Below are 15,144 nucleotides of genomic sequence, written 5' to 3'. Positions count from 1 at the left end.
CGTTGATGGACAATGGAGACTCACTAGGTGACAATTATCTTATTTTTTCGCTTAGTGAATATCGTTTGCGGGACGTATGACCTCATCCAATCACAAGCGACGAAATATCCTTTTACTTAGTCGTTGCTGGTGGGAACATTAATAAAACATTCTTCCTTATTTCAAGGCAAAACAAGAGGCTGTGGAACGTTTCATTCGAAGGCCTTTTTGTTGGAGCTTATTTGACATTCCCGGAAGGTAAGAGAGTCCGTTGTGAGTAGCCTACTTTTGCTATTGTTCATATATTCACTATTATTGTAGCAATGAAGAACAGGAATTTTTGCTCAAGAAGCTATATGAATGACGACCTAGCACGTTGTTTAAAATGTAGAATTTGCTCGGTTAAACATGTTTACCAGCCACAATTCCGCTGGCAGGGGTGAGAAGTTCCAACCTGTGACACTAAACAAAAAGCTATTGAAGAATTGATGGAAAATTGAAGCAACGTTAATCTGCAACATAAGCATTCATTGCTATACTTGTGTTTCTTTTTTTTTTACATGTAAGGAAGAAGCGCTTTTATTTATAAATGAATTTGCGACATAACATGGTGCCATGAAAAATTAAATCTCAACATTTCGAAGTCAAATTTTTGCAAAGCTTTTGCTCAGTAAAACCTGTTAGTTGATTTAGAGCACCACTCTTAAGATAGCATTTCTTTTCCAGCATTTTCACCTGTGACCTGACATATTTTTATTTATTTTCGATTCAGTGCAATTTATGTTTGACTCCCGCTAAAAATTTAAATTGACCAAAAACTCCCAGGGGCAAATCCTCGCATGTTCCCCCTATTGACGGATCAGACCTTCCTGTTGATACATCAGTCTATGGTTTGATTTCAAGGACCTGCTCGCACAATATTCAAGGTTTCGAAAAAAATGTTAAACCAACAAATAGTAGTTAAAATAGAGGACACCAAGTTTATTTTGCAATCACATACCATCAACCAGGGAATTAGAATAGGGCATCGGATAGACACAATATTATTTCAAACTCAGTCTTTCCCGGCGTCCCATATCCCACAACCAGAGCACAGGTTTTTTTTCTTTTGTCTTAAAATGAAAAGGAGATCAAACAGCCTTTTTTTCTCACAAAGATTCTATTTCCCTTTCTAACCTTTTTGTCGCACAATTTGATATTACATCGATTGCGATTATATTCTGTATAAATCTCATTAAAAGAGCATAAATAATAGATTTAAGTGAAAGAATTCAAATATTAAACATGGACAAATAATGTTCTCCCTTAACTTACAATATTATTATCATTGTTACTTACGTTTAGTTCCTTGCCATACAATTAATTAGAGATGTTTTAAAAGGTTTCAAATTACAATCAAACGTTTTATTGGTTGTTGTTATAAGACAAACGATTTAATTTCACATTCAAACTGATTATGAATCTGTAAGTTTTAGTCACATGATATTTGGAGATGGTTATGAAACTCGACAGGTTTCTTTATGTTTCTGTTCGCTGTTTTGGTCCCGACCATGTGCTCAAACCACACCCTTTTTCTAAAAGACAGCCAATCAAATGTTTCGATTAATTAATAAACACTGTGCATGATCACGGTCAATTTAACATGAGGTGAGACGTCATTGTTATCGCTTTTAAAGTTTTTAGAGTTTCATAACCAGTCGAGCTGTGTGAATTACGGTCACATCCAATGAAATTTATTTTAAACTTTGTTTCTTTTTTAAATGGCAGCAACAAAGAATGGCTGCGTTTTAGAAATCCAGTTTCTTAGATTACTTCTACCTTCCACTTAGAGATGAACCGTCATTTGAGAGACTGGTGACTATATAGAAGTTAGTTCACTGTGTTCGTGAGCGCGCATACAATTTGTTCATTTCTGGCGTTTCACACCCAACTTTGAGTTGGCAGTTTATAGCTAGGCTCCACCAACTGACAGGAGAAAATTGGTACAAATTCCCTTTCTGTTCAAACTGAGACAATTGATGATAAGTTTTATTGCTCTTGTTAATTAAGATTGGCGCAAACTGAAACAACTTCCGTTTCAAACCAACGGCTTCCGTCCTCAGTTTACCAGACTCATCTGGGTTTCTCAATAAAAATATGCTAGCTTGTACGTGTTTTAGGCTCCCATCCTAAAATCCCTTTCTGCTATATCTTTTTCGGATTCAAATCTAGAATCCGTGACGCAAGAATCCACTACAACACCAATTTGTGTTTATTATCATCATCATTTTCTTCTTTGCTTACAGATTGCTCTAGAAGCCGCAGTTGGCCTTAACCCTAACGACCTGAGTGTTTGACAATACGAATGCAATACGCATATCTGACTTTTCTAGAACAATTTAAAAATAGCCTTTTTGGGGTTTATGTAACTTGCATGTAAACTTAAGATTTTAACAACACTTTTTTCAGCGCAAAATATATGCAACAAAATCTCACAAACTAGAAAATATCTCTATTAAGGATTCGCGTATTTTAGTACAAACTACATTCACTCCTTGTCTGTCGCTGACACCAGAAAGTAGTGATAAAGTATTGAAAACCTTTATTTGATATTTTGATGTTTCTGGGGAACACGACTCGGATAAATTTGACTAAGGGTAGTCGTTGCTGATTTCAGCGCCGTTTGGATCAGCCTCAGTTTTCTGCAAGAGAATTGTTGTTCTTGTAAATAATTAATTTCCGTTGAAATTAAACAATGATTTTGATTTGATTTCTTTTCCAAAAGGAAAAATTTTTACACAGAATTTACATCCAAGCCTCGGTTGACAGGCCTAGTTTTTTCCTCAATTACAGTGAATTGAGGCTGGATTGTAAGCAAGATTTTCAGTGCGCGATTTCTGCTTTATGCTTACTTGTTGATAAGACCCTTTGTCTCCTGAAGTTGTTGCGTTTCAAATTGAGTTGTAAATTATTCATCTCATTTCCTCCGAACAACTGAGTCATTCTCAAAACTGCGTCTATTAAACCTCCTTGACCTTGCTGTCGGTAAAATTAAAATGTAAGTATATCTCCCTTCCTCCGGTCGTCCAGACAGTTATTACAGCGGCGAATTTTTCTTGGTTTCCCATCATTCAGATTAGGTCATATTTGTCACAGTGGGACGTTCCGTAGAACAACCTGAACTCCGAAGGAAAAAAATAGATCTTGGTCAACCTCTGTATATTTCATTACTAGAGTGAATGGTACAATTAATATTAGCTGTCGGTGAAAGGTAAAGGGCAGGAATTTCCCGCTGTGTGACTGAAACAGTTTTTTGTGTATTTCCAACTAGATTTCGACGTCGGTAGCGTTATACTTTCTTCATTATGATAGTATGCAGTCTTAATTCTTCTCTTACCAGTTTTGTTGGTCTACAGGGGCGCTGTATGGGTTTCAAGCAAGTGTCAAGCATAAAGGACAACGGCGAGCTTGGGTACTGAAGCGATAGTAAAGTAACGACCAAAGTAGCAAGAGACTTGAAAGGTATAGATTGCCTGAATTTGTTTTGTTTAGTTTACCTATCTTTTATCTTTGTTCTATTCTTCCTAACTTTGAATCACTACGTGAATGCGCCAGGCTTTATATTTCATGCTGTTGACATATCATTCTTCAATTTTTCAGAGCAATCTACTACCAGAAGTTCTGTAAAAAGAAAACCCTATCTCGCCATTTTAAAACGAACTCTTGCCTTTCCGTTTGCACGTATTCACAATTATTATTTATGATGAATTTAAGTTTCTCTCAGAACGCAAAAGCCGCCAAGAAAGGAAATTTTAAAATCCAAAATTAATTCAGGGTTTGACATTCATAATAAACATAAAACACGATTAAACAATACTAGAGGCGCTAAAACATTGCATTCAAAAGAAAACTTACTGTTTAAATTTTAATTTAACAAATTACTACACATGGAGTTTCATTTAAGTTTTCTCTTTAATTCCCCGATTTGTGGTTTTGCTGAAGTGTACATTCCGGTATATATTTTAATTTGATCACTGGTTTCAGTGATGGCTTCGGGGCTAGACAATCTGCGAGCCAGCGAACCATGCGAGCCATGCGAATTTCGCATTTAAGTCTAAGCACTCATTTCAAATAGCGCTGATAAACAGTTATTAATTCTAAGCGCCAATTTAAAATGGTTAGCTTTCAAGAACTGTGTGACTCATGTTGAGTCGCATGGCCCGCCATGTTGGCTCGCATGACTCGCACCCATGGCTCGCATGAATCGCAGTCATGGCTCGCTGGCTCGCACATTGTCCTAACTCGATGGATTCACTCCTTAAGATCTTATTTCATTCATCGACTCGATATGCGGAGGATATTACAAGGTGGCGAAAACGGATATGAATTTTATGTTTGAGTAGCAAGAAAAATATCTAACTCTTTCGCTGGGCTCACTTGTGAGATAATTAAATTGTTTCAGAGTTAAAGGACCTTGATTTACTTGTGAATCATAACCTCTCCTGGAATTTTAACATCAATTGCATAGTTTCCAATGCTAAAAGAATGTTGGGTTTAATCTCGCGTACATGCAAGAGTCTATTTGACATACCCACATTCAAGGCCCGGGGTGGGGGGAATCGATACCCAGTTTAAGACAAAAAATGATAAATTCGATACCTTGTTCAAGACAAAAATCCCGAAAAACATACCCTGGCTGGCCGCACGTCCCCATTAAGCGTAAGAGTATGAAGAGCATTAAGAATACCCCCCCCCCCCCGGAATTAAAGGCTCTTTATTGCCACTTCGTGAGATCTCAGCTGAAGTATAGCTCGGTTGTCTGGTTAGGCCCCGTCTACACGTATCCGGCCGGATATTTTTGAATCCGCAACGTTTTCTTTCCGGATTCAAAAACATTCACATTGAATTTGCCTGTCCACACACATTCGAAACGTATCCGGATCCACTCTAGTACTCAGGACTCCTCAAGGAAACAGAGGTAACAGAGCATGCGCCATGAAGTCTCATCTTGAAAATTGATTTCACGGTAAGGCACTGGGCTCGATCTTGTTACGTCATCCGGATTAAGAAGTATCCGAATTTGGCGTCCACACGGTTCTGGATTCGTATCGGATTCTAAAATATCCGCTCTGGAGAGCGCGTATTCAAGCGAATTCGCTGGATTCGTGTGGACGGAAGGCGTATCCGGAAAGAAAAAATGTCCGGAAACGTGTGGAAGGGGCCTTAATTGAACGTGTGCAGAGGAGAGCCACAAAGTTTACCTTAAAATCTGACAGTAATTACGAAACTCGTTTAAAGGCGGCAAAATACGAGATACAAAAACCCTCAACTTGGCGCGTCAACATCGTTTCGTTGCAAGTTTGGGTCGATGTTTCCCGTTTTTCACCTTCCATGATCATCTTGTCGCGTAACAAAAACATTTGTTGCGGGTTGAAGAAAAATGTTGCGAAAAGTAGAGCGCGGGTCTACTCTGAGCAACAAATTTTGGCTTTGTTGCTCGTTTTTCATCAGGCTCACAACTTGTCGCGCAACAAATGTGCTCGTGTACTAGCAAATCAACCAATCAGCGCGCTGCATTTCTTCAAACCGCAACAAATGTTTTTGTTGCGGTTCAAGTTGGATCATGCAAGGTGAAAAACGCGAAACATCGACCAAAACTTGCAACGAAACAATGTTGCGTGACAAGTTGAGGGTTTTTGTATCTCGTATTTCGCCGCCTTAAAAGGAGCTTAATCTTATAGCCGATGCTACTTTCTTATATAAAGTTTTAAATCGTTAACTTAATGTATATTTTGGTAGTTATCGAAATTTTAATTGTTCAGAAGATAGTTATACCTTTCGGAGTCTTCACTGCTTGAAACTGAAGAAAAATTTTGCTAGGACCACCTGTTTTAAAAATTCATATTTCAACAGAATTGTGGATAGCTGGAATTGTCTACCGCGTGAAGTTCGCTTTAGTCACAATTTGCACTCATTTAGGCGTGGTGTTGCAGGGTATCTGGGCCGGATGGGTGATTTTTAGTCAGTTGATGGAATTGCCGGGTCTATTTTTATCAAACTGCGCCTGACGGTTTTGCGTTTTTAATTGTATATAGGACATAGTATCTATGTTAATATAATATTTTTATGTAAATAGTATCTACGGTTTTGCACCTTGTATGGGGTCGTTGGCTCTTTTGGGCAACTCCAATGGCTCGCTTTTTACTTTTCAATATTATTATGATTATTATTGTTCTTATTTATCTTGTTATTTATTTAAATAAATAAATAAAATGAAATAAAAAGAGCAAAGCTGATATAACATTGAACACGGGCATCGGAAGACGATTTGAGATCTAGAATTTTGGGAACATTCGTTGTAAAATTTCTTGCTTGACTGCCTGTCCTAGGATTTTCGAACATCTAAAAAATGGTAAAACTGCCCATTTTTAACGGATTTTCACCGTAAAAAGGTCACCTAAAATTTTCGGGAGCCTTTTTTCTGGCTGAAAATTTTCGAAAAGGTAACTTTTGATCCCTCGGAAATCCGAACGGATGAAATATTTTTAGGGGATAAAAATATGCTTATATCTACCGTTTAAATACCAAAATACGTTTAAAATGCTATGTTTAAGTGGTTTTGAACTATATTCTCGTTGGGTGCACTTGCTGAAGGAATATTCCGATAAAAAGCCAATATTTCAGTCGAAAGGCACTGCCTTTCTTCATCAGGGTTTTACAAACAATGACGACTGTTAACAAAGACGTTTCAGTTTGAATAAGGGTAAGGCGTGTGATGTATTATTTTGTTATTTTTATTATTTTTATTTATTTATAAGCTTCGCCAAAAGGCAGGGTAGCCTCAACAGAGCGCGAGCTCCAAATCAGAGGCCCCAAATGTAGATGTATGATACAACACTAAAGATAAGAATTTTAACGAACTTAACGGATACGTATATGATATGTATGATACCACACTAAAGATAAGGATTTTACCGCACTTAACCGATAGGGTACAATAATAATAATAGTAATGATAACTGAAATTATGTAACGATAAAGCAATATAAAGGTGGATTACATTTCATATTTCTTACTTAGACCGTAAGATTCAAGGGTGTTAGTTATGCCTATGAGATATGCTTCTCTTGCTCTGCGTACACTATCACGATTGGGATGAATGAGCTCGACTGGAACAAGTGCAGTGTCTTTGCGGGTGTGATCATTAATAACGGTCCTCACTAATAATCAAGCACCGGGTTGGCTATAACCAGTCTCTTATCCATAGTTCATAGTATGATAAAATGAGGAAGCCCTACAGAAGTTAAACTTCGACACATTTGACTTTTGACTTGAAGTGATTAATTTCAGAATTCTCCACTCTATTACTTTTTTACAGAAATCTTGTGACTTAACAAGGTACTATGCATGCAATATCAGCTGTTGCTGCCCCGCGAATTAATGATGGATACGACATATCGGACCGCTATATCTACAGAGCGGATAGCCTTGATCAACGCCCGCACACGTTTACTGCTGCAGACGCTGGAATCAGAATTCGTATCAATGTCAGGGGTTTGATTTTCGAGACATACGAACAGACACTGGCCCAATACCCAGAGACACTGCTCGGCTCACCCAGTAAACGAGTAGAATACTACAACCCTTTAAGTAAAGAATACTTTTTTGATCGGGACAAATCGGTGTTTGATTCTATTCTGTTCTTCTACCAATCGTGTGGGATATTGTCTTGTCCGGAGCACATCCCGCGGGAAGATTTCCTGGAAGAGATCAAGTTTTTCCAGTTACACGAGGTTGATAAAAGATACAAACAAGAAATCGAACCAGAGGAAACATTAGCTGCACCGCCAGTTGAGATGCCAGCACATCCAATAAGACGAAAGATCTGGCAGCTTTTCGAATATCCTGATTCATCTATTTACGCTGATTTGTTGGCGAAATTTTCTTTATTTGTCATAATTATGTCTACAATTACGTTTTGCATCGAGACTTTGCCTTCCTTTAGTCGAAAAACGATATGCTGGAGCTTGAATGCAAAGACTGTGAATGAATCTAGGCTTCACAACGCATCGAATTTACTTGTCAACAGCTCACATCCAGCTGTTTCTGTGGAAACTCACTGCTACATCAAAGAACGCGGAAGTTACTGGCAAAGCATAGAGACAGCTTACGTTGTGTGGTTCACTTTTGAATACGTTATAAGGGCTATTTGCGCTCCTCGAAGAATCAAGTTTCTAACGTCAGCCCTTGGTATTGTTGATTTTTTAGCGATTTTACCGTTTTATATTACCGTCTTGGTTCAAGATGATGGAACATCGTTTATGTCATTTCCGGTTCTACGGATAATTCGATTGGTGCGTGTATTACGGGTTTTGAAACTTTCTCGTTACAGCAAAGGCTTGAAAGTGCTTGCTAAGACGCTTTCAATAAGTGGGAAAGACCTGCCATCATTACTGGCTGTTTTAATTATCAATGTGGTTCTGTTTTCGAGCGTCATATATTACATAGAAAACGACATCCAGAACAATGATTTTGACAGTATCCCTGATGCCTTTTGGTGGGCAATCGTTACTATGACCGCAGTTGGTTATGGGGACAAAGTGCCGAAGGGTGCATTGGGTAAATTTATCGGAGCTATCTGTGCAATCTCGGGAATTGTGGTGCTATTTTGCTTTCCGACGCCAGTTCTTCTTTCGCATTTTGAAGAAATGTACCAAAAGAAGAGTGATCCTGGGGAAAAATCGAAAGAGAAAGAGGATAAACAACAGAAGGAGCGTGAACACTGTGGCGACGAATCAATTGAGAAAAAACAGACAGAGGTGCATGTGACGGGGAAAAGGGAACGCATTGAGATTTACATTTGACTTCGGAGAACGAGATCGCATGCCATGTATGCAGTCGCTTTCTTTTCTAAAGCCTGGATTTCACTAGCGCCGACGCAAGCCAAGCGCAAGGACAAGCGAAAGCAAAGGAGTGATTATTTCACCGTAAAAACGGGGGTTGACGCAAGTACAAGCACAAGGATCCTTTTCCTTTTGCTTGCGCTTCATGCTTGCGTTCGCTTTGCGTCGTGTGAAAACGAAACACTACATAAGCAGAAGGAACTTTATTGCGTCTGGCTAATAGACCTTATTCACGATAGCCGCCATATTGGTTTTCAAATTGTCATGCAAATTAGCCATGTGTTATGCTGGGCGGCAAACATTCGAAAAAAGGCAAATTGCGGAAAATCGGCTCGTCGAAATATTGAAATAACATTGCTAAAAGTACATTTTAGAATTTAGAATCAAGTACCTTTTATAATAATTTTATATCTTTTGATTGCCTTTGACATTTTGACTTAGTACTTCGTTATCTGCTCATTTTTCTCTAAAAAACATCGAAGTAACTTGTGTAATCATTCTATTTTACTACTTAGGGGATAAACATTCAATTAACGTAAAACAAATCATCTGTGTGGCTAAGATGTTCGTTATAACCTCTCGAACTTGTGTTGTTTGCCCCCTCGCAAGTGTGAAGCTAACTTGCATGATAATAGTAAATCCAACATGGCGGCCATCGTGAATAAGGTCTATTGCAGCACTCGTTCCAAATCCCCCGCGTCTGAGCATTTGAACAAAATGGCGGATGCTGTGGTGATTTTGACGCTTGTGTTGACATTCGTTTTTACCAGCATAAACTACTTATGCTTCCACTTGCGTCGCTAGTGAAAACCATGCAAGCTTAACGTATTAAGAATTGGCAAGAGTGCATCACCCAAGAGTAAGATTTACCCAAATTGGCCTTGTCCCCGTCAGCGCCAGAAAAGTATCTATTTTTGAACCAAGTAAACATTATACGAAATCGGCTAACTCTTTTCAAACCCTTTGGGAATAAAACGTTTTGTTCCAGGTATTTCCATATCATTTGGGAAATGTGAATGCTACGTTATAATGCAAATACAATACACAAACAATCTTTACCCCGGGAGATATGAATTCGGCACAGCATTTGGTCTACTGGTTATTTTTCAGCAAAACTTGGTTTAAAAAGAGACACTTTTCTCACGCTGATGGGGACAAACCTGCTAGCAGATTCTTACTCTTGGGTAATGAACTCTTGGTATTGGTATCGTTTTTCATTGCCTACTAGATTAAAGATTGGCTTACAAATCTCGCGCCAAGTTTTCTGCTAATTAGAAGTAGAAGAAAAAACAATTGTGACTTGCTCGCAGTCGTTTCAATACTTAACGCCGCCGGTTGCACCTCGGGATTTGCATTTGCGCTTCGATGGCTGCGCAGGTTTACCCAAGCGTGAAACGATTGACTGCTCATTTGTAATAAACCTCCAAACATTGAATATAAACGAGAGCTGAAAAAAAAGAATACGAGAAGATTAAAGTGTCATTTATTAGAACAACGTTTTGGAAAGAAAAACGTCATACACTCATCAGGAAAGGGCCATTCTCAATTCCACTTAATTAAAGTGGTACTATGATCAAAACATCAAATGTCTTTTTTATTTGGATTTCGAAACTATGTTAACCAAATACCAAGACACCACGTTTTAAGCCTCAATTTGAAAGAGACACCTGTTTATTTTAACTGGAATTTCCCTATTTAATTCTCCTCCATTACTAACTTCAAAATCTTGAGAGAGATGGATCGAGGAGAAAATGAAGTCAAAGCGGACCCACTAGTTTACGAATACAATGCGTTTGTACGCGACTCAATGCATACATAATAAACTGCGTTTACACGATGAAATTTTAAGCTATTGTGTGAATGACGTCACATTTCCCTCGATCCAACCCTATGAGGTCCAGGCGGTCAGTTTTGAACTTGAGTAATAGCGGACGTGTGTAGTCCAAAACTTACACTAAAAGTAAACAGCCTTTGGATAAAAACTTAAAGCTCAAAATTTTGCCAGGCAGGTGTTAAGCAAACACACTTTCAAAATCTGAAGAAAAAAAAATGAAGTTACATTTTCATCATAGTACCACTTTTGTTGTCAAAGAGATGGTTGGTAAGTTTATTCCGTTCTAAGTTATATTGACTCTAGAATGAATCAACCTTTCTCAATAATTAGATCACAAGGGTCAGACTATTTTCTTGCTCCCTTAAACTTTAAAATATCTTTTGGACAAAAGTGCGCTTCTGGTAAAATTTTATTTCCTAAAAAATTCCAAGTTGAGTTGAATCAGCATTAGCGGAGGAGACCTTCACGGTACTTAAAAGAAATTCAACTCATTACTTAAATTTGCACAGGGTAAGTTTACTGTTTCCCCAGTTACTGATTTTGCTTAAGATATTCACACGGAAGCCTTCAAATGCTTATTACTGTTTTTTTCTATTTGCTCCTTTAGGTTTCCTGACTTAGTTAAGATAACTAATCATCGATGTTGGACTGAAACTTGAGTTAATGCCAAGGGTCATGTGGAAGCCAGACACAAAACTGTCAAAAAGTTTCAAAAATTTCATTTCCGATGGTAAGCTGCTATAAAATCCCTGCGTGTGAGGCCCTCAAGAAAGCATGATTGCATCATTTAGTGAGAGGAGGAAAACGCTCGAGGCGAGCTCGAGTCTCCTCGCATGAACACCGACTTCTACTTCGGAGGCCTTTTTCGCAGGCTGACTGGATAACCTACAAGCGATAGTTTGTGACACTGGTTCTCCATTCCTGGAGTATGATGGTTGAATTTGTTTTTGGAAGTCTTTGACTTAGCAATAAAGGTGAAATAATTACTGACGTGTCGAGCGAAAGCCCCATCGTCAGAGCGAATTTAGCAATTGTCGGTCCTTGATTGTTTATCTAGAAGATGGACGAGCTTAGTTCGTGACAGACTTAACTGATTAGAGGGTAATGTGAAGTGCTGAGTATCTACCCCATATGAACCATGTGAGCGTTAGCCCTACTGACGGAAATGGGCCCACACAAGGACAGAGAAAAACTCTGACCAGGGTGGGAATTGAACCAACGACCTTCGGGTTAGATAACCGCTACTCTGCCGATTGAGCTACAAGGTCATACGGGAGCAGGCCGTGGTAGATACTTAGCACTTCACATTACACTCTAATCAGTTAAGTCTGTTCAAATATAAGTGCTACACGGCCAATGTTTGCAAAAACGCAATCTTCCTTGTACTTGTACATGTTCAATGCCGTGACTTTAACTTCGTCAGTTCCCACGGCCTGCTCCCTTCTGACCTTGTAGCTTAGTCGGTAGAGCAGCGGTGATCTAACCCGAAGGTCGTGGGTTCAATTCCCACCTTGGTCAGAGTTTTTCTTCTGTCCTTGTGTGGGCCCATTTCCATCAGTAGGGCTAACGCTCACATGGTTCATATGGGGTAGATACTTAGCACTTCACATTACACTCTAATCAGTTAATTCTGTTCAAATATAAGTGCTACACGGCCAACGTTTGTAAAAACGTAACCTTCCTTGTATTCGTTCGTGACATCCTGGTAACATGGATAGACAAAAAAATAAGCTCCTTGGCGATGGAGAAAGGTCTGAGTACTAGGTAGGATTCGAACCTTCGACCTCCGAAACACCAGACGGATGCTCTACCCATAGACCATTTTGCAGATACGGCGGCCATTTTGATTTCTATTGTTTTGAAAGACATTATGGGATGCTCAGGGGGCAAATTAATATGTATTTGCCCCCTGGGCATCCCATAATAGTTATTTGAAACAATAGAAATCAAAATGGCCGCCGCATCTGCAAAAAGGTCTATTGAGCTACTAGATAACTGGTTTCTTTAGAGAGTCTTGGTATCTCTTCTTTAGTACTTCTCTGTCTCAGTGACCAGTGGACAGCTGTTGTCTTCAACAGCATGGCCTCAATGGTGGTTATCCCCTCTTGTTCGATTGAAGTCACTTCAGTGGATGTTGAGGATGGTGCGGAGGCAGCGCTGATGGAAGCGTCCAAGGAGTCGCAGGTGGTGACGATATGTGACCCACGACTCGGAGTTGTACAAGAGGGTGGCCAGAACGACGGCTCTGTACACACTAAACTTGGTGCCTTTCTTCTTCAAGTGCTTGCTGTTCCAGACCCGTTTTGTACGGTCTGCCGAAAGCGCTGTTTGCCTTTGCCAGTCTGTTGTCGATCTCCTTGTCCATCTCATGAGATGGTGCACCCCAGGTGGCTGAACTGATGTGAGGCAGGTGGTTTACTTCCCGTGGTGCTGGCTGGTGGACAACTTCAGAATTCTTCAGGCTGACCTCGAGTCCGAAGTGCTCAACAGCCTTTGCAAAGCAGGATATAATGAGCTGCAGGGCTGTCTCCGTATGGGCAAGCTGTTGTTCAAACGATGGATGCCACTATCCGCCGGACAAGTCACCATCCAGTGGATAAACAATAGCAAAACCAATTGCGATATCCATTGGGTAGTGATTTATCTGGTGAACAGCGATTTATCGGGCGGATAGCGTTATCCACCTTTTGAACAACTGGGGCCAGATGTAGACCACGTTGCCCTTAATGAAGAGCTTAAAGGGGCAAGGTCACGCTATTTTAGGCAATTTTGTTTAATTTTGTTAATTATGAGCTCTAAACGTCAAATTGGCAGAGCAAGAGTCTTTCATTTTCAAAATCACCCGCCACATAACAACTGAGAATGACTTTCCAGCTTTGTAAATGTCATTTTAATAGAGACATGTAATTTTGAAAAACGGTGGGCCGACGTTTTTCAAATTTACCCTAATTCAATCCATTTCAATCCTCTCCAATTTTGTCCATTCATGTCCCTTCTTGGCTTCCCTGCGTTTTGTTAGAGATCTTCTATAGTTTTGAACAGTTATTTTGATATTTTAGTTAATTCTGTGACCATTCGATCAGTGCTGAAATTGCCTAAAATTGTGTGACCTAGCCCTTTAATAATCAGTTACCTGTAGCCTGTGTACAGCCGCCCGCTCTCCGTCAGTGCATGCGTAAATATTCTGGCTCTCCGATAAGTGCCATACCAATAGAAGTGCTAGTGTTTATACAGTTGCCGAGATCTCGGGTAATGCCTATTTTCTTTTGTAAAGCCACAGTTCGTTTATATGAGAAAGCGGGTTGGCCCGCTTGCCGAGATTCCGGTCTGAGCTTCCGAGATTTCTGCAAGCCGGGCATGTTAACGGTCCAGCCCGGTTTGCCGAGATGCGGAAAAGTTGTCCTGACGCGTGGGTTGCCTTGAAACGCAGCCGGATTTGCATGATCACAGGATTATTTTCGCATCTTTTGTTTTTAAATGTCATTCCGTACTTGCTAGAGCTAAAATGAACCTTAATTTAGAACTCACCAGTTACCCCCAATTTTCTTTTTGGATTTCGATAACACTTGCTAAGATCTGCTTTTCCCGCATATTCAGTAAACCGCGCAAAAATACCTTTGAATTAGGTAAATAGGCCCTGCCAACGGCAACAGCTTCTCCACGGTCAAAAGATTCCTTCCAATCCTAGCCGTAACATAGCAGATTGACAACTGTAGGTTTCCTATAAGGTAATAAAAAGTCCGAGAGAATTCCGTAGAAATACTCTCCGTAAGTGCCTTGCATCGTCAAAGTCACGCTAGGGATAACCACTCATTAATCAACAATATTTGTAAAAAGCTTTAAAATACAAAGCAATATATGGCGTTCTTTTCCAAATTGAAGCTTAATTATCTCTGAAAAATGCGTGGTTACCCCCAATTTTCTTTTTGGATTCTAAGAGCACTTGCTAAGTTCTACTTTCTCCACATAGTTTTGAGACGTGCAAAAATATCCCAGTATTAATAAGCACCACCCATAGGAAATTGGAGTATTTCGAGATGCGCAAAATGTATGCGCAATAACAATAGTAGGCACCGTCCTTAATTAGGCGGACTAGCCCTTTCAACTGGCTGAAGTGTTTATATGGACGATTCCAGCCCGTTTTACCGGGGTGAATTTCAGGAATTTCCCAGCTGGGACGACAGTACCCTTGGGAACAGATGAATTCGCCGTGAGTGTACTGTTTGGCCCATTCCTCAAAACTGAAGGAGTCTTTAATTGAAAAACAGTTTGTGGAGATAGGTTGGAGGACGCTTACAAGATTGTAGTTGTAGGTGTTCGTGGAAGAAACAATTGGACGAAAGGTACACCCAGTTTTGTGAACCTTTGGTAGACCATAAAGAACTCCATGTGTGGAACCATTGGGTAGGACCTTTTAAAAGGTGTAGTCGTCAATCATGTGATCTCTTT

The 15,144-nt window shown here is 39.7% G+C and overlaps 1 protein-coding gene across 2 annotated transcripts; it reads left to right on the top strand.

Annotated features, from left to right (window-relative positions):
• On the top strand, positions 1-11,674 carry LOC138032590 (potassium voltage-gated channel subfamily A member 2-like). 2 transcript variants are annotated; one of them, XM_068880301.1, is made up of 5 exons: positions 1-27; positions 167-237; positions 3,375-3,480; positions 7,337-8,848; positions 11,303-11,674. In XM_068880301.1, exon 4 carries the CDS (start codon positions 7,362-7,364, stop codon positions 8,820-8,822), a length of 1,461 nt encoding a protein of 486 aa, XP_068736402.1. In that variant the 5' UTR covers positions 1-27; positions 167-237; positions 3,375-3,480; positions 7,337-7,361; the 3' UTR covers positions 8,823-8,848; positions 11,303-11,674. The 2 variants fall into 2 exon arrangements, with proteins under 2 accessions (XP_068736402.1, XP_068736401.1); XM_068880300.1 differs by lacking the exon at positions 11,303-11,674 and having other exon boundaries at positions 7,337-10,322.
• The last annotated feature ends 3,470 nt before the right edge of the window (positions 11,675-15,144 follow it).

Source organism: Montipora capricornis, chromosome 14 (assembly GCF_036669925.1).
Source record: "Montipora capricornis isolate CH-2021 chromosome 14, ASM3666992v2, whole genome shotgun sequence".
Taxonomy (NCBI): Eukaryota; Metazoa; Cnidaria; class Anthozoa; order Scleractinia; family Acroporidae; genus Montipora; species Montipora capricornis.
The sequence above is the reverse complement of the archived record's forward strand: the minus strand, read 5'-3'. Positions and strand labels throughout refer to the sequence as shown.

Excerpts from the sequence above, each read along its gene's own strand:
- LOC138032590 (XM_068880301.1), top strand. The coding sequence starts at position 7,362 with ATGCATGCAATATCAGCTGTTGCTGCCCCGCGAATTAATGATGGATAC.